The sequence below is a fragment of the Chlorocebus sabaeus genome, chromosome 14, assembly GCF_047675955.1.
Source record: "Chlorocebus sabaeus isolate Y175 chromosome 14, mChlSab1.0.hap1, whole genome shotgun sequence".
In the NCBI taxonomy this organism is placed as follows: domain Eukaryota; kingdom Metazoa; phylum Chordata; class Mammalia; order Primates; family Cercopithecidae; genus Chlorocebus; species Chlorocebus sabaeus.
In genome coordinates this window covers 68,285,225-68,305,448 of record NC_132917.1, presented here as the reverse complement: position 1 = coordinate 68,305,448, position 20,224 = coordinate 68,285,225, and the positions used below count along the sequence as shown (strand labels likewise).

At 39.0% G+C, this 20,224-nt stretch overlaps 2 protein-coding genes across 5 annotated transcripts in view; one reads left to right on the top strand and one right to left on the bottom strand.

Annotated features, from left to right (window-relative positions):
* Positions 1 to 12,589, bottom strand: part of APLF (aprataxin and PNKP like factor) — a 98,064-nt gene extending 85,475 nt beyond the window's left edge. For 2 of the 4 annotated variants that reach the window (XM_007970401.3, XM_007970399.3), the window contains exon 1: positions 12,384 to 12,570. In XM_007970401.3, coding sequence (XP_007968592.3) covers positions 12,384 to 12,479 — 96 coding nt within the window. In that variant the 5' untranslated portion in view covers positions 12,480 to 12,570. Of the gene's footprint in view, positions 1 to 12,383 lie in introns of all 4 variants that reach the window. The other 2 variants (XM_007970397.3, XM_007970400.3) reach the window with 2 other exon arrangements.
* A 276-nt stretch (positions 12,590 to 12,865) lies between these two features.
* Positions 12,866 to 19,707, top strand: FBXO48 (F-box protein 48). The gene is made up of 3 exons (XM_007970396.3): positions 12,866 to 12,990; positions 15,017 to 15,358; positions 15,845 to 19,707. The coding sequence occupies exons 2-3, from the start codon at positions 15,053 to 15,055 to the stop codon at positions 16,004 to 16,006; spliced, it is 468 nt and encodes a 155-aa protein (XP_007968587.1). The 5' UTR covers positions 12,866 to 12,990; positions 15,017 to 15,052; the 3' UTR covers positions 16,007 to 19,707.
* Positions 19,708 to 20,224: the final 517 nt, after the last annotated feature.

Here is a 20,224-nt window from a genome sequence, read left to right as displayed (position 1 = left end):
AAAATATAAGGGAGAGAAAATATATGTACTATTCATTAAGTGGAAGTGGATCATCATACAGGTCTTCATCATTTTCTTCACCTTGAGTAGGCTGAGGAGGAGGAGGAGGAGGAATAGGAGGAGCTGCTCATGCTGTCTCAGGGTGGCAAAGGTGTAAAAGGTAAAGGAGGTAGAAGGAAAGGCAAGAAAGGCAGACATACTTGGTGTAACATTATGAAAATACATGATAACTTGCCTAACTTTTTTGCTTTCCATTTCTTTAAAAAAAAAGTTTTTATACATTTCCAATCCTATTCTACCATTTGTTTAGTTTCAGGGTCTGTATCATAGAAAGGTCCATGTTGTAAAAGAAAAGCAGTGTTGAATAAACATAACCCTTCTGCCAGAGTGTTTAGTGTCGGTTTGTTTACTGGCACTGCTGCTTCTACATCATCTTCCTCATTTCTGGCACTGGCTCAGAAGCATTTGTCTCCATCAAGTTGTCTTCTGTTAATTAGTGTTTATTAGCTCTTGAATTTCTCCAATATCTATACCTTGAAATCCTTCACCCCCGACTTTTTGGCTATATCCACAATCTCTTTCATAATTTATTTGATTGGCTTTGTCGTAAACCCTGTGAAGTCATGCACATCATCTGGACGGTTTTCTTCAGCAAGAATTCACTGCTTCAGGCTTGATGGCTTTCATGACTTTTTCTGTAACAACAATGGTATCTTCAATGGTGCAATCCTTCTGGACTTGTGATGTTCTCTCTAGGGAGGTTCTCTTCCATAACCCTGACAATCTTTTCCATAGAGTACTGTGTATAATGAGCCTTAAAAGTCCTTATGACTCCTTCATCTAGTGGCTGAATTAGAGATACTGTGTTTGGGGGAAAGTAGACCACCTCAGCACCTTCGTTACTGAACTCATGGGGCTCTGGGTGGCCAGAAGCATTGTTCAAAAGAATTATAAAAGGCGGTCTCTTACTGGCAAGGTACTTCCTGACTTCAAGGACAAAGCATTGAAAGAACCAATTCAGAAAAAGGATTTTCATGCCTAGACTTTCTCTTTGTACAACCAAAAGAATGGCAGCTGGTGGTTATCTTTTCCCTCCAAGGCTCAGGGGTTAGCACCTTTGCAGATAAGGGCAGTACTAATCATAAACCCAGCTGCATTTGCACAAAACAGTAGAACTGCCTATCCTTTCCTGCCTTAAATCTCAGTGCTCACTTCTCTTCCTTACTAATAACTGTCCTTTGTGGCTTTTTTTTTTTTTTTTTTTTCCAGAGTAGGGCACTTTGATCCACATTAAAAAACCTGTTCAGACAGACATCCTTTCTCCTCAATGATTATCTTAATGACATCTGGGAATATAACTGCTGCTGCCTAGGCAGCAGAAACTGCATTTTCTGTTACCTTGACATTTTAAAAGCCAAACATCTTTTTAAAATTATTAAACCATTCTTTGCTGGCATTAAATTCTCTGGCTTTAGATCTTTTACCTTCCTTTTGCTTTAAGTTGTCATATAATGACTTTGCTTTTTCTTGAATCATATTAGAGTCTATAGGTATGTTTTTCTTATAGCAAGCCTGTATCCACATAAAAATTGCATTTTCAGTACAAGATAAAAAGGTGTTTTACAAAAAGTGCAAGGTTTTCCCACCTGCTGGCATAGCTGCAGTGAAAGCTTCATGAATTTCCTTTTCTTTTTTTTACAGTCATCCATACGCTGTATTCATTTATTTTGGAATGGCAGGCAACACAGCTGCAGACCTTAATCTATTATATGTATCAAGGAATTCAACTTCTTGTAATTTTTCTCTGCTTTTTTTTTTTTTCTGCCATTATTTTTCTCCGCTTTTTGGGAGAACTTCCAGCATCACTAGTGGTATTATTTCATATAGGTCCCACGGTCCCATGGTGTGTTAATCAAGGTTTACGATATTGCACTAAACACAATAGAAAAATAGAAGACTCACGAGAGATCCCCCTCCTTTTTTTTTCTAAAGACATTGATATAGTATGGTTTGGCTGTGTCCCCACCCAAATCACACCTTGTACTGTAATAATCCCACATGTCAAGGGTAGGACCAGGTGGAGATAACTGAATCAGGGGGTGGTTTCTCCCATACGGTTCTCAGAGTAGTAAATAAGTCTCACCCCTGCACAAGCTCTCTTGCCTGATGCCATGTAAGATGTCTGACTTTGCTCCCCATTCACCTTCCGCCAAGATTATGAGGCCTCCCCAGCCATATAGAACTGTGAGTCAATTAAGCTTCTTTCCTTTACAAATTACCCAGTTTTGGGTATGTCTTTATTAGCAGTGTGAGAACAGACTAATACAGACAGGGTCTCACTCTGTCACTCAGGCTGGAGTATAATGGTGCAATCATGGCTCACTGCTGCCTCAATCTCACAGGCTCAAGTGAGGTTCCCATCTCAGTCTCCAAGTAGCTGGGATTACAGGCATGCACCACCATGCTCAGCTAATTTTTTGTTTTTTTTAATTTACTTTTTGTAGAGATGGAGCCCCATTATGTTGTCCAGGCTGATCTTGAACTCCAGGCTCAAGCAGTCCTTTGGGAGTCCTTCAGCCTCCCAAAGTGCTAGGATTACAGGCATGAACCACTACACCCAGCTGAGATCCGTTTTTATTATGATACACAATTTACTGGAGAGTTGAACTGCTTATGCTGAGATGATTCACATCACATGTTGTTGTAAGCAGATACCTGCAACAGTAGAGCTCACCAAAACAGCAACAAGAAGTGGCTAGAAATTATTACAGAAGTACAGTACGTACTACAGTGAATTTTATGCTTTACATTTGTCTACATTTCTCTCAACTGCAAATGGCACTATGTACACTCTGTTTGTGTGTGTATGTTTTGATAAATTTTACCTTTTTACAATAAATTTGAATATATTTTATGGTAGTAAATGATAAGCTAGACTACTACCTACATATATTTCATTTATTCATTACATATCTTCTTAATTTTTCAATGTTTTTTAAATATAGAGTTTGTGAGTTTTTTCAAATTGTCACAAATCTCCAAAAACTTTTCCAATATATTTGTTGAATCTGCATAGAAGTGGACCTATACAGTTCAAAACCCACATTGTTCAGGATTAACTGTATTCACAAAATTGTGCAACCATCACTTCTATTTCCAGGATGTATTCATCACTCCAAAAGGAAACCTCATACCCATTAGGACTTTGGGTTTTAAGTGTGACAGTAAGCCACTGGAAGGTTGCACTGAAAATACTATTTAGAATATTAATAACAAAATTTATGTTATAATATTAATGAAAAATCAGTGGTAACTATTGCACAATACATATACTGAGTAAAATATATATACCTATGTACACAGATTCAATACATGAAAGAACTACATTGAATGTTTACAGTGCTTATGTCTTGGTAATTGACTTCGAAGTGCTTATTTTGTCTTCCTGCTTACTTGATTTTGGTGAAATTCCTACTTTTTTTTTTTTTCTTTTTTTGAGTCTCACTCTGTTGCCCAGGCTGGAGTGCAATGGCACAATCTCAGCTCACTGCAACCTCTGCCTCCCGGGTTCAAACGATTTCACTCTGTTGCCCAGGCTGCAGTGCAATGGCACAATCTCAGCTCACTGCAACCTCTGCCTCCCGGGTTCAAACGATTTTCCTGCCTCTGCCTCCCAAGTAGCTGGGATTACAGGTGTGCACCACCACACCCAGCTAATTTCCGTATTTTTAGTAGAGATGGGCTTTCATCATGTTGATCGGGCTGGTCTCAAACTCCTGACCTCAGGTGATCCGCCCGCCTCGGCCTCCCAAAGTGCTGGGATTACAGGCGAAAGTCCTACATTTTCTACACTGACTATATAATCTTGCAAAATTGGGAAAGAGCATAATACATACAAAAAAATTACTTTACACAATACTTCACAATTTACAGTACTTTCCCAAAAGACTATCTAGTTTGCTGTATCAACAACAGACAAAAAAAGACAAATTCAAATTTTCATGGTAGAGAAAAACAGAAAGTCATCTAGTATAGGGTTTGAGCCAGTATTATGGTGAAATGCACAAACCTAAAAAAAAAAAAAAAAAAAAAAAAAAAAAAAAAAAAAGCATGGGATCTATTTTATACATAATTTCATTAGATTATTTCCTCCCACTTTTGTGGAGCAGAGGGTAAGTTAAAAAAAAATTATATATATATATATATAGAAAGACTCAAACTGAATCTAGACTGGTTACTATAAAGAAGTCTACAAATCATAAAATTTTCTTATCTAGAGATCTTCCCAGTGCCAAGTCCAGCATGCATTCCACAGCTCAGTCATCTATGCTGAGACTCTGCCATAATATTTGATGAGAGGTCAGTCTTATTCCTCAATAGAGCAAAAGTAGTTGATATAAGATGTTTAACATTATTGTATCTGGAATGTACCAAAGTACAACTTCTGATGTTAAGAAGGTGCAAGTATGAAGAAATAGACTTGATTTTGCCCAGAGACTCTCCATATACACTTCAATTCAGAAATCAAGTTCTCTTCAAAAGGTTAATATATTTGATGTGAAATGTTCTTTGGAAGTTGTGAATATGCTTTCCCATAAGAATAATGGTATAAATGGTAGGTTATCAGGCAACCTCACAGACACCTGTCTAATTCACAATACTGATTAATATGGATCATTCAGATTTTAAAAAGTAAATCCAATGGTTTTTGAGCTCGAATTCAAGGCTGCTGAATTGTTAGCCAATATGATGAAATTGTGCTGACTATCAAGATGTCACTGAAATTTCAACTCATCCTACCTGTTTGGCTTGCAATGCTGCTTACACAGTGAATGCTGCACAAGTGTGAAAACATCATCATTAATAGATGATGACAGAGGCAACGCAGTAAGTAAAGACATAAAGAGAGTTTAAGAAGACAAAAGTGGGTTTAAAGCACCACTTGGGACTTTGGAAAATTAATGTGTCTAAGTAGTTATTTTGCTTATTAAGTTCGGTTCAGCAGACATTTCTTAAAGACCCATTGTGTGCCAAGTACTCTACTTAGTGTGTCTAGAAGTGGTTTTTAACTCTGGCTTTGCAGTAGAATCATCTTCAGAGCTTTTAAAAATACAGATACCCACCCGGGAGCAGAGGCTCACGTGTGTAATCTCAGCACTTTGGGAGGCTGAAGTGGGGAGATCACCTAAGGTCAGGAGTTCAAGACCAGCCTGATCAACATGGAGAAACCCTGTCTCTACTAAAAATACAAAATCAGCCAGACACGGTGGCACATGCCTGTAATCTCAGCTACTTGGGAGGCTGAGGTAGGAGAATCTCTTGAACCCAGAAGGCAGAGGTTGTGGTGAGCAAAGATCACACCATTGAACTCCAGCCTGGGCAACGAGAAAAAAACTCCATCTCAAAAAAACACATATACCCAGACACTACCTACAGAATCAAATTACCAAAGAAAGGAACTCATACAAAAGTATGAAGACATGTGAGAAGATAGCTTATTCATGATAAGTAGTAAATGGGGGATGAAAATTTGAAGCCATTAATTCAGGGGAAGATATATATAATTGTAAAATATAGTCTTTGTCCCTGTTGCCTGGCATAACCACTAAAATCCTCAGAATCTCCCCAGTGATGTCTTTTTGTATACTAATGAGTTAAGTGACAGCCAGCAGCCCCTAGATAGCTTCAGAGTGGGGGCCAGTCACTGGAAAGACCAAGGTATGATTAGAGAATTGGGACTTTCAGCCCCAAGCCCCAGCCTCCTCTAGGGAGATGAGAGGTGCTGAAGGGTTAGCTGATCACTAATGGCCAATGGTTTAATCAATCAAGACTAAATAATGATGACTCCATAAAAACCCAAAGGGGACAGGGTTAGGAAAGCTTCCAAACAGGTGAACATGTAGAGGTTTCTGGAGGGTGACACACTTGTTGAGGGCATGGAAGCTCAGTACCCCTTTCCATAGCTTGCCCTATGCATCTCCTCATCTGTATCCTTTGTCATATCCTTTATAACAAACCAGTTCTAGGAGTTGCTCTAGCAAATTAATAGAGTCCAAGGAAAGGGCCATGGGATCCCCAGTTTACAGCCAGTGGTTCAGAAGCACAGGTAAAACAACTTGGGGCTTGTAATTGGCATCAGAAGTGGGGGGAAATCTTGGGAACTGAGCCCTCAACCTGTAGGAGCTGATGCTATCTCCAGATAGATGGTGTCAGAATTAAATTGAATTAGAGGACACCCAGTTTATGTCTGCTGCAAAAGTGACTGCTTGCTCATTGGTAGGGGGAAATCACCACATATTCAATGACACAGGAGTCATCTGTGTTGACTGTTGTATTTTTGTCCACTCAGAATATATATATGAAAAGTTATTTATCTCACATCTATTAGAATGATCAAAATTTAAAACACTGATAACACCAAATGTTGATAAGGATGTCCAGCGACAAGAACTGTCATTCATTGTTGGTGGGAATGCAAATAGTACAGCTGCTCTGGAAGACAGTTCGGCAGCTTCTTACAACACTAAACATACTATTACTATACAACTTTACTATCCAATCCAGCAACTGTGCTCCTTAGTATTTACCTAAATGAGCTGAAAACCTCTGTCCACACAAAAATCTGCACCCAAATGTTTGTAGTTGTATTATCCACGACCACTAAAACTTGAAAGCAACCAAGATGACCTTTAGTAGGTGAATGGATAAACCGACAATGGAATATTATTCATCACTAAAAAGAAATGAGCTATGAAGCCATGAAAAGACTTGGAGGAACCTTAAATACATATTACTAAGTGAAACCTGAAAAGGTTATGTACTATATGACTAGAACTCTATGACATTCTGAAAAAGGCAAAACTATGGAGAAAGTAAGAGTCCAGTAGTTGCCAGGAGTCCCAGGGAGCCTCTGGGGGATGAATAGGCAGAGCACAGAAAATTTTAGGGCAGTGGAACAATTCTGTGTTATACTGCAATGGTAGATACATGGCATTACACATTCGTCAAAACCCACAGGATGTGCAATACCAAGAGTTAACTCTAGTGTAAACTATGAACTTTGGGTGATAATGACATGTCAATGTGGATTCATCAATTGCAACAAACATACCACACTGTGCAGAATGTTGATGGTGGGGGAAGCTGTAAATGTAAGAGGGCAGAGAGTATATGGGAACTCTTTGTACTTTCCACTCAGTTTTGTTGTGAACCTAAAACTGCTCCATAAAATAAAGTCTACTTTAAAAACTAATATATTAAAAAACAATGTTTGTAAAAGTTAAACGGGATCATTGGCGTAATGTGATCATCCCACAAGCCTTGTCAACACTTACCCAATTATCCAACACGCCACATCTTAGAGCCTGAAACCACACAAGCCCTTCCTTACCCCACCCACTCTTCACCTACCAAAATTCTAACTGTCCCAACACACCACAGTCAAACTCAACATGCAACCAAGTTCATGAAGCTTTCTTTCCCTGATCCCACCTCTTAACTTCAGGTTCCTTCTTATACTTCTCTGTACCCTGTGACATCATTCTGTCTAGCTTGAGGACTAAGCTCTGATTTTTTTTTTTTTAATCTTGCCTAAATTCCTTTCTAAGGGGTCTGGGAAGTCATGCCCTACAAACTATAGATTATCATCAGATGAGTTTTATTTAACCCTGTATAACGTGACTTACTTTCCAGTCTGACTCAGGCATAACAAGGAAGAAAATCAAAATGTTTTACCCTAAAATATATTCCTTTGCCATACCTTGGAATTGCCCTGCAAAGTCTCTTGTGGGAAAAATCCACATTCTACAGGGAATCCCTTTTCCCCCTTGTTTCCCTTCCTTCCTTTCCAGATCCAGGAGATAATCAATTAAGAGCCAGGAACCCTTTCCTGTCTGATAAGAAACATTTTGCAACCTGCTATCTCTAAAGTCTGCGATCTGAGAGCTCTGCACAATAAAACTTGGTCTCCATAAGCCTTTACCTTAACCTGCACATTTCCTTTGATCTCAGGTCTTCAGATAAACTCAACCAATTGTCAACCAGAAAATGTTTAAATTTACCTATAGCCTGGAAGCCCCTGCTTTGGGTTGGCCCACCTTTCTGAACCAAACCAATGTATTTCTTAAATGTATTTGATTAATGGCTCATGCCTCCCTAAAATATATAAAAACCAAGCTGTACCCTGACCACCTTGGGAACATGTTCTCAGGACCTCCTGAGGGCTGTGTCATGGGCCATGGTCACTCATATTTGGCTCAGAATAAATCTCTGGAAATATTTTATAGAATTTAACTCTTCATCAACAGACTCATAGTATTTAAACAAAACTTTTAATAAAATGTGACCTTTTAAAAATCAAGGATTATATCTAAAAATTCAAATTTCTTACTATTCTTAAAAAAAAATATGACACTGTTATCAAGTAGGAATAGGGGAAAGTAGCAGGGATTGCACAGAGACCCTCTCCTTGTGGCCTTCCCAACACTGAGGCAGAACTGTTGTCATTTATCACTGTCCCTATGTTGTTTCTTCTTCCCTCCCACTTTGCTCACTCCAAGTGTCAGCCTGGCTCCAGTCCCCGTGTGAGGCTGTAACCTTGTTTAGTTATTAATACTTGTTTATTTGTCTCTCAAACCTACAAAACTGTAAGTTTCTTGAGAGCAAGGACTTGTTTCTCATTCATCTTTATTTCTCCTATACTCCCTCCCATCCAACCATAGTACTTATTTATCAACTATTTCCTGAATTTAGCGAATTATCCATCAACAAAATAGGAAAAATGTTAAAACTTAATTCATTGTGAATGTTACTCCTTAAGATCTAGCAGTTGGTAGGACTGCATCTTTACTATATTTAAATTCACTTCAAAACTCAATGATAACCCTTTTTCATATCTAAGTCACAAATAGGCTCTTTTTGAGGGTAGAGTGAATGAGAGGCTGAGATGCAGAAACGGAAGGAAGAAGAAATCATGTGTTGAAGGCCTACTATGTGCTAGGTACTGGTTGTAGGCTAAATAATAAAATGAGGGAAGGGCAAATCTAGAAATAAAGGAAGTGTTAGGGAAGAAACCTACGTTGGAGCGGGTAGGAACAGCATTCCAAGACAGCCAGGAGGATTCTGCAACACGCAGTTCAAGTACAGAGCTGCCAGGTCAGGGGATGGTTACTTTGTGTAAACTTTGTAGAACATTTACAACATTCTTAGAAGTGGTGAACTGATGCCACCTGAAGAGTCTATACTGAAGCCTATGACCTTCCCTGTTCCCCCAACTGGGGACTCTTCTCTTTTTAATCAAAGCAGTCAACTTAATTACATCTACATTGAGAAAGTCTCACTAGATATCCCTAGAAGGGAAATCGATCATAAGGAAATGTGTCATATAATCCCTGCTGTCAAAACAAAAGAAGAAAAATCTGAAATCAAAAATAGTAGATTTCATTTAAGAGTGTAACAGCTTGAATTAAAAATCATAAAGCAAATACTTTGGCCTAACAGTGCTTGACATGTTGTTCTATAAAACCCTTTAAAATAAAATTTCTTAAGATAATGGTAGATTCACATGTAGTTGAAAGATATAATATAGAAATATCTCTTGTACCATTTACCCAGTTTCCCCCAATGGTAACATCTTACAAAACTACAGTACAATACATCAACCTAAGATATTGATACTGACACAGTCCAGACAAAGCACATTTCTGTCACCACAAATATCCCTCATGTTGCTATTTTATAGCCATATCCATTCCCTTCTGCCCTCCTGCCTAATTTTTTAGCCTTTCGCAACCACTAATCTGTTCTCCATTTTTGAAATTTTGCAATCTGCAATTTCAATAATGTTATATAAATAGAATCACACAATATGTAATCTTTTGGATTGGCTGTTTTAACTTAAGTTCTCTGAAGATAAATCCTGCTGTAAAACCATCTAACTGATGCCAATCATGGAGCAGAATCAAAATCTAGTAAACAAAGAGCTGGGGTTCTCTGATGACTCACGTGAAAGCAAAGGGCACAAGAAAGATTAAATTTCATTATCCTTTGTTTGTGACAGATTTCTCTGTGTTTTCCTACCACCGTTAAAATATAAAAATATTCTCATTGTCAAACTGTTTTACTACCAAGACTATTTTACACAGGGATTATAAACTTTTATGTTTGTGTGGCCATCAAGGTTTGTGAAGCTTGTCTCAGAAAAACGTGCCCAATTAAGAAAGTTCAAAATCATCCTTATTTATATTAATCGTTTCCGATGTATACCAATTTACAATGAACTTACCGAGTTTTCCACTTAGAACTCAGTCTTCGCTCTCTCACAATACAAAAATAAGTCTCACTGGAATTCCTGTTGTTGGAAACAGGAGCCCTTATGTTGTGTTTTAACCACTGCGGGGAAGAATCGAGTGCATCTGCCAGCTCCAAAATCGAAAAAACTACAAGGTGATTTGTTTGTTCTCCAAATTTTTCCTTTAACACACTTAGGATGTCATTCATAACCACTTCCAATACCTGCCAACCTTGGCAACAGAATCTCATCCCTGAATGTTATTTTAAAAGGAAAAGCAAGATCTTGACCAGATAATTGCCCAGCTTTCACTCCCTATCATTTTAAAAAACAGATGCCAAATAGGCTCATCTCACATTAGCAAGTCGACAACACAAAGAACAAGCTACAAATAATGAAAGGGTATGCAATCTGTTGCCAAGTTGCTAAAACACAGCCCTAAAATTCATCCATCTTTTAACCAGACCCAGGTACTCTACTGGTGACAATTTCTTAAGCAAGTCAAAACTCATTAGTCACCAGACATATGATTACTAGATGAAACACATACTCTAAGTTTCTAACCTACGAATTTAAAAGAAAAACAGAAAAATAAAGCCTCCAGCCTCCAAATTCATCCATCTTTTAACCAGACCCAGGTACTCTACTGGTGACAATTTCTTAAGCAAGTCAAAACTCATTAGTCACCAGACATATGATTACTAGATGAAACACATACTCTAAGTTTCTAACCTACGAATTTAAAAGAAAAACAGAAAAATAAAGCCTCCAGACAGTTCCTTCCAGTGTTTGTACGGCTAACAAACGATGAAAAAAAAATTGAAATGATGTTAAACATTTAAATAATCACTTGTCCAGTTAAAAAAAAAAGAACAGCAATTGAATATCTACTTTCTCAATAACCGTACTACATGCACATGTGTATGGACACAACACACAACACACACACACACACACACACACCCCTTTAGGACCAATTTCCATAACACAATCTTAAACTACCACTCCTTTCCCTGCTCCCAGAAGGGACCTAAGGCAAGTACCAAAGGTTCCATTTAGACTCTGGAAGTTAACCAGGATAACAGTAAACACTCCTTACTCCTTGGTGTTAGCTCACTGACACAGGTGTCTCCCCAGTCCCAAGAGAAAACTCCTAGAGGGCAGGGCCCCATGTTCCATTCATCACAGTGCTAGAATCTGCAAAATGTTCTACACAGTGAGCACTAAACAAGAAATGTTGAATATTAAAGAAAAAAATTTAAAACTAGATGTACTTAAGAAGAGCTCTATAGAATTCTGGAATGCAACATGCAAATGTTCTCATTCCTAAACCTCCCAAAGAAGGTAGAGAATATTTAGTTTTGTGGCATTATGTGTCCAAAAGCTTATGCATGGACTTTAAATAACGTATGTATGGCTCAATTTTCTCATCTGAACAATGAGGATAATAAAAATACCTGACAGTTAAAGATGTTGGTATAGGTAATCTCTCCTTAGACCAATGACTCGAACGCTATACACATTCCTTATTAAGGATAGGCTATTCATTGTACTGGAAATAATAAATAATACAAATAAATAAATAAGGTCCACACAGCTCTGCAAAGGAGACCAAAGCTTAAAAGAAATTAGCCTAGAAGAAATAATATCACGGTTTGGCAAACTTTTCTGTAAAGGGCCAGAGACTACCGTAAATATTTTAGGCCTTAAAGGACAAGCCACAATACCCTCAACCCTTGCAGCAATATTCTCCTGGAAAAATTGGTAGGTTTTTTGTTTACATTTTACATTTTAGAATTTAAGAATCATTCTTAGTTCACGGGGCCATACAAACATAGGCTGGATTTGGTCCCCAGACTCTAGTTTGCCAACCCCTGGAAAAAATAATAATGGTAACACAGTGTTTTTAAAGCAACATAAAGAAATGTTTGTGAATTGCTTAAAGGTAACTGAAAAACTTGGGGCCCCAAACTTATAAAATCCAGACCGGCGGACCAGCGCGGTGGGGAATAGGGCTAGGACTAGGGCCGGTCTTCAGGAGCCGGAGTGGACCTCCACGGCTCTCGGGGTCTGCCGAGCCCCCGCCCACACTTACTCCCAGCAGCGGCCCGCGGCCGATCACAGTCTCCCCGGGCGCCAGGGCCACCCGGGGACCGCCGTCCCGCGGCTGCAGCTCGAAGCCCGCGGGCATGGCGGGCAAGGATTAGGCCCCTTCGCCAGGAGACTGGCCCCTCCGCTGTTTCCGCGGGGAAAGCCCAGGACTTGGGAAAAACAGCGGGGGAGGTCCGCAAAGGCTCCCCGCGCCTGCGCCGGTCCTGTCAGAGCCCAGCCCCAGCGCAGTTTCCCGAGTCCCGTCCCTCCACGCCTACTGATGACGCAATCGGGGATTCCCCAGTCACGCCGCCTCAAAATTATTGTTTAAAAACCCCGGCTTATTCCTCACCACCCTTTTCACCTCCCTCCCTTCTTAGAGGACGCCGGGCCTTGTAGTCCTAGCGACTTTCTTCACTTCCTTTCCCGAGCTAAGACGCCCTGGAAAAAACTACCAATCCCCAAAGGCACTGCGCGCCCCTCTCGGCGCCTGCGCGAGTTCCGAGTCAGCAGGGTGGGGCTTAGGTGGGCGGGAAGAGAAGAGCTATGGGGAAAGATTCGAATTCCGGAGGATTTAAATCGCGGGAGGAGAAGCCATCGCGGCCCAGTAGGTAGGAGGATCTTCCATTCCCGTTGGCTTAGATGTCTACGCTCCCGGGGACGCGGCCCTGACGCAAGCTCAGCCTTCCCTCCGCGGCCTGGAGCCGCAGTGACAGCGCTGACGGTTGTTGTTGTCACTTGTCAGTGCTCCGTGTTCTTGGCTTCCAGCAGCTGCAACCCGCGCAGGACACAAGGAGGGTGGCTCAGATGGGACGTGGGGTGATTAGCCCTGACCCGCGGGATGTGGGTGGAGTGGGGCTCCCCGCCCCTCCTTCTGCGCTGCCGCCGATCTATCCCTCCGAGTGATAGTTGAAAGGGAGACGAGCTTTTACCTCACTTGAGAGAGAATTCAGCAAAGCTCGATTCATAAAGGAGAAAGGGCAGAAGAGGGGTCGTTTCCAGGCATCCAGGCGAACCTGGACGTAGAAGAAAGATTCCTAGTGGGATTTTAGAACCTCGCCAAGGCATCCCCTGCTGTAAAATTCAAAAACCTTCATTCCCGTTGCAGGAATTCCACAAGGAGAGGCATTTTATTCTCCCTGTAAGATCCTGGGAGAAGTGGATAAACAAACCGTAACGTTTAAATACACTGTAACGTTTTCCTAATGTGAGATTCTTTTCAAGAACCTTGTGGTTTGGCTTTGGTTTGTATTGGTGGTGGGAGGGGCCAAGGTGCATGGCAAAAACTTGCTCTTGACTCACTCGTTTTTACCAGTTTGCTTTCTTACTTCCCCAAACCCTCAAGAGGAAGACCTCTGTTGAACACAGACTACAGTTCCAGCCACCACAGCTAATCTGGATCATGAATGGGAACCACCGTGGTCTTGTGAAGTCCAGAAACATAGCTGAGTAGCTCGTCTAGAAAAGAGATTTGTGTTCAGCTGAGTTAAAAGAAGTATTTAGCTGTATCTCAAACCCCTCCTCTTGCACATCCAACCCCCATTATAAAAGGAAGTGCAAAATGGAATAAACTGATTTTAAGTGAATACCAGCTGTCTTTATATACAAAAGTAACTCAAGGGTGGTGATGTACCCAGTCATGCTTTCAACTAATTTGGGAAGCCTTAGGTAAATTCACCTTAGGTAAATTAGCTGAAACTGAGCTTTATATCTGGGCTTCAAATAGTCACATACTATACCTAGCTGAGTTCTCAACATTGTTTATAGTTGTCACTCACTGTTGCTTGATGTCTTCAGTGACTGTTACCTTTAGCTCGTAATTAACTATGCATATAGGATAGCTTCAAGGGGCCATTTCTTAAAACACCACTCTTATGACTGAGTTGAATATTTAAGACTTTGTTTCATAATCCAGATCTCATCTTCTTGTCCATTTCAGATAGTATTTGTGCCAAATGTAAGCACCTACCTACCCATTAGATACAAGTAATAAAATTCTTATGCAACTAGAAGTCCATCTAGTTTGTGATTAAGTCACAAATTGCAAATTAATGATGAGGCATCAGTTCCTATATACAACAAGTATTCAGGAGTTTAATAGGATTGACTCATACATATTTTCAAAGGTACGAAAGTACCGGGTGTGGTGGCTCCTACCCATCATCCTAGCACTCTGGGAGGCTGAGGCAGAAGGATTGGTTGAGGACAAGAGTTCGAGACCAGCCTGGGCAACATAGCAAAAACCATTTCTCCAGAAAAAAGTTTTTGGTTTTGTGTTTGTTTGTTTGTTTAAAAAAAAATGAGGGGATGCTGAGTCAAGAGAATCTCTTGAGGCTGGAGTTTGAGGCTGCAGTGAGCTATGATGACACAGCTGCACTCCAGCCTGGGTAAGAGTGAAGCTAATATGTTGAGGTGCCTCCCAGGTGCATTTCAGATGTAGGAAGACTAGGTGTTTTAAACACTATCGCTGTTAATCCTTGCAAGAACTTTCAGGAAAGGGGCAGCATTGGTCCATTTTACAGACTGAGAAGCAAAAGTCAAGAAAGAGTTCTTAAATTATACCCAAAAAGCATCTGACTCAAAGTAGGATTTCTACTCCTTTTTGGAGACTGAGCATGTTTAAATCTTGCCTTTTAGGTTACATATGAGGATAATTTACTAAAACATTAAGCTATGCATAAAAACTCCAAGAGAAACAGTAATTCAAGAGTTTCTCACACAGAAGTGAACTCTGTGGATGCTGAGAAGGAAAAAAACGAGAGTGAAAACAACTTTGTTGAACTGCTGCCTCAAGAACTCACTTTTAAAATTTTCAGTCAGCTGGACATTCGGAGTTTATGCAGGGCTTCATTGACATGCAGGAGCTGGAATTACACCATAAGAAACTGTGACTCTTTATGGAAACCTCACTGCATGACTGTAAGAGCTGTGTGCCGAAGAGAAATAGATGATGATCTAGAAAGTGGTTATTCCTGGAGGGTAAGTTTAATCTTTGCGATCTGCAGTGTTGTTGACGGTGTTATGATAGCAGGTTTGAGTCAGTTCTAACTTATGCTTGGAGGAGACAGAATTGCATATGCAGAATAACATAGTGTGTTGACTTTTGAAAATGAGTTGAGCCTTTTCCTGCTAACCACACTCTTTCCACACTATCTTTCATTTATCCTTTTGCATTTTTTAAATTCTAAATTAGAGAATTTTCCCATATTAACCAGAAGGGAATTAGCTCCTTCTTTTCACTTCACCTTATCCCAAACCCCCAGTAAACTGTATGGCGCACTCTGTATAAATACACATATACATGCACACACGTACACAGACACATAAATTTATTAAAATATGTGTGTATCAATGTAAATACTTACTCTTTTTTCCAGCCCTGTCAATCTGTTTCTCTTGCTTTAAACACATTCACTAATCAACCACCTACTACAGTCTTTTTTAATGGTGATTTACCTCTTTCAGGTAATACTGCTGAGGAATTACCAGAAGAGTAAAGTGAAACACGAATGGCTAAGTGGCAGATACAGCAACATTTGTTCTCCCATTAGCCTACCAGAAAAAACCATGTACCCAATGGATGCAGATACATGGGGGGAAATTCTAGAAGCAGAACTGGAAAGATAAGGAGGAAAAAAAATCACAAATAAATCTCAGGTCTTTGAAAATTTAAAACTCAAATGAGTCTTAGGTTGCAAAAGCTATATCTTTATCCATTCATTTTGTTGTTGTTGACCTTTTTAAAAGAAAGTGAAATGGAAATATTATAAAAGTAAAGCTTTATTTTTGTTTTGCACTTTAGTAAAATTTTTCTGCTTTTATTGTAATGTGGAAAAATCATGAAATGTTATTTTTATAAGAAATAATATACTGATAGAGTGATTTCCAAATACAATGTTTCAAGTATTTGTGTTAATATATTCACAATACTAAATGAAAGAGTGATTTGTATGTTCAGCTTAATGATAATTCAAAATTTCAGGAAGCCACTTGAAACTGACTTAAAGATTCATTAAGTGGTGGATATAACTAGGCTCATGGGAAGACTAGCTAAGTGAAATTAATAGCAATACATTTAAATTAATACATTGGCATTTTAATGACTTTAACATTTCTATTTCAGTGGAATCAGATTGAAATATCAAATAGTGAAACTATGTTAAATGTGTTAAGCCTGTGGTTTAGTTTTAAGTTAATGTCATCTTAGGGCTAAAGCCTGTCCAATTGAGATTCCCATTACTTTTATATAAACCTGGAATGGCTCTCAGGAGCTGAAAGTATGTGGAAAGTTTCCAGAACACTTAACTACCATCAGAATGCCACACTAGCCTGGTAAAACTCTTTCTGACAGCCTTATAGCACCATCTAGTGTGCTATTCTTAGATACCAAGACAAAGGGCTTACAGCTCCTTTTTGTTTTCTCCATATTAAAAACTATTATTCTAAAGAATCCTTAACACTTGTCTTTGTTAAAGTTTGTAACTTTTTAGGAACCTTTATTTTAATTTTTTAAAACTTTTGTTTCTGTTTTTTCATAAAACAGATGATATACTACTCACTATAACAAATTGTTTATTCTGAGTCTGTGGTTACCACCGTAGTAAAAAGTGTCTACAAAATGTTTTAGTTAGTGTGGGGTTTTCTTCTTAAAAACTGTTCTCTATAGCATTAAATATAAGAATCCAGGAAACCAATATTTAACAAATAGGCAAATATTAGAAAGATGCCCCATTATATGCAAATTCCCTATGTTGAATAGAGCAGTAGATAATTAATTGTCTCCTACTATCTTCTTAGAGTTGGAAGATTCCTTGAAAATCAGGCAGTCAAGTCTCCAGGACTATTCAGTAATTTTCTCAATAGGAACACTGTCAGTCAGCCAGCCCAAGCTCAAATCCTGTACTTCTACTAATAGCGTATATGTTATGTCACAGAACCAGTTGTAGTCTAGGCTTGAACTGAAGACCACCTCTCTGTAATGTTTGCCTTCTAGTCCCACTTCCACCCTCTAGAACCAGGCTGATTCAGTCCTTCCTCTCTATGATTGCCTGATATTTGAAGACTGCTAGCCTGTCTCTTCCTACGTCTTCTCTCCAATTCCACTGATGATTATAGAGTATAATTTCTAGACCCAACAACATTCTGTTCTGCCCATTTACTCTTAACAAAAGAAAGGGGCTGTGCGCCATGGCTCACGCCTGATGTCCAATCACTTTGGGAGGCCAAGGTGGGTGGATCACCCGAGGTCAGAAGTTCAAGACCAGCCTGGTCAACACAGTGAAACCCCGTCTCTACTAAATATACAAAAATTAGCCTGGCGTGGTGGTGGGCGCCTGTAATCCCAGCTACTTGGGAGGCTGAGGCAGGAGAATCGCTTGAACCTGGGAGGCAGAGGTTGCAGTGAGCCATTGTGCTCCAGCCTGAGCAACAAGAGTGAAACTTCGTCTCAAAAAAAAAAAGAAAGAAAGAAAGGTATACTATTAATTTTATTTCATAAAAGATAAGAAAGCACTTGGAAATTTTCCAAGTACGGGAAAGCTATAAGGCCTGATTATATTCCAGACTCTGGTCCCAGCCATTCCTCATCTGCTTCCCTAAGTTAATTCAAATTCAGTTTTACCATCATACTGGGACCCCCACCTGATGTGGTTTCTTTGCCCATTTTTCAAATATGTATTATTTGTGGCTTACATTAGCATCTTAGATTTCACTCTGACTTCCTCACCAGTCAGTCTTAATCTGCTATAATATGGCCATCACTCTATATAGTTGAAACTGTTGGTATCCAAATTACAAGTGACTTAATGTCTAAATCCACTGGATGCATTCTACTTGTTAATATATTTGACACACATAAACATTCACACTGACACACATAAATACTTCTTAAAACTCTCTCCTCCATGGGTTGGAACTATAGCCTCTTGGACTTTTCTTTTCCTACTCTAACCCGTCTTCTCAGTTTCCTCCAAAGACTCACTTTCCTTCATCTACTCATTACATGTTAGTGTTCCCCGAGGTTCCGCCTGTTGTCCTGTCATCTTTATACTCTAACATCCTTGGTGATCCCATCTACTACTCCTGTGTCCGCTACCATGTTTGGTGCTGATGGCATCCGTGTCTGTGTCCCAACACCAGATCTCCCTGAGATGCTTCAGAAATACATATGCTACTATCTTTTGGATCTTTATATATATACATAAATTTTTTTTGGATTTTATATAATATATCCAAAGATAGTTTATATATAAACACCTGAATCAAAACTTACCATCTCATGAAATTTCTTCTTCAGTTCATATCTCAGTGAATGACATGTCCTGTTAGAAAATCACCATATTTTACTTGTCTCCATCATTCTCCATGTCCAGTCAAGTCAATTCTTACTGATTTTATCATCCAAATATCTAAGTAATTCACCTCTTCTCCATCTTTATCTCTGCCTCATTGCTTAATTCTTGTCCTTATTTGAAGTTAGGCTTTCTAAAATATCCTCTTACTGATGTTCCTGCCTCCAGTTCCTTCCTTTTACTGTTAGCAGTATAATCTTTTTTAAACCCCAAATTTAGCACATCACCCCTAACTTAAATTCCTGACTGCATTTAGATAGAAATCAAAATTCCCCACTAGAGTCCATAGGGCCTTTAATGATGTGGTCTGGCCTACCTCTCCAGCCTCTTCTCTCACCACTGTCCCACCCTGTATCTTCTAGTTCAGTCTTACAAAACTATTTCATAAAAATTTTCTCACTTCTCTGCCTTTGCGCAGGCTGTTTAATATGCCTGGACTAATCCCCACCATTGATTCTTTTCTTGGCAATATCTATTGTAAAACTTATCATCTTGGCCTGGAAACAATCCATGACTACTACTGTTCTGGATTAAGTGACTTTTTAAATGTTCCTGTAGTTCTTTGTATAGACCTCTCTCAAAGCTGTCATATAACATTAAGTTGTCTATTTTATTTGTGTGTTTGCCCCTTTACACTGTGAGCTTCTTAATGGCAGGGACCATTTTTTATTTATTTTTGTGTCTTCAAAACCTGGCACACACTAGGTGCTCTATAAAGATTTGTTAAATTATTTCTATGGTTATTTATTTTAATCCCACCCAGAATGTATAAAAATAATTTACTATATTGTTAGTGAAGAAGATTGTATCAAAATGCAATGTACAATCTTTAAGGTATGTGGGATGCTTGATAGTAATGCAAATATATGAATAATTGTTCCAGTCTTCTCGAAACCTGTAAGAGGGAAATAGAAAAATAAAAATGTTTTGTTTTATTTTTTTGAACTCTTGAAAATAAACTTAACCTCAGAAATATCACTTATTATTTTGAATTATTGAATCACTCCCATCAGTTTTAAGTATTAGCTTTGCAAATTATGTGAATGAACATTAGCTTCTATTTTTTTAGTACTACTGCACTAAAATAACTCTAACAAATTATGTGCTATGATCACGGTCTACACTGAAAGGAAACCTTTGGAACTTGGTGATAAATTTATGGTATGGGCTTAGAATGAACCATGCATTTATCAGGCCAAGCCATTGGCATCTGAAAACATGAGTAGGTGGAGCAGCATGGAAGGAAGGAATGTTCTCACTCATAGATAAAATAACATGTTAAGTGTGCACCCTGTGTACAAGAAGCAAGATTCTTGGGGAAGAGTATTAAGGAACTTTGAGTGTTTTTAATCATTTTAAGATCTAGTATTTAGAAAAATAAATTTAGAAACCTTTTTTTAGTTTCTTCTGGTTTATAACCCAATCTTAGACCAGAACATAATCATCATTAAAATCTCTATGAATATAAACTTTCAACCTGAGGACACTTGCATAT

Excerpts from the sequence above, each read along its gene's own strand:
- FBXO48 (XM_007970396.3), top strand. The coding sequence starts at position 15,053 with ATGCATAAAAACTCCAAGAGAAACAGTAATTCAAGAGTTTCTCACACA. Across the intron at positions 15,359-15,844 it reads AAAGTGGTTATTCCTGGAGG|GTAATACTGCTGAGGAATTA; the intron begins GTAAGTTTAATC and ends TACCTCTTTCAG.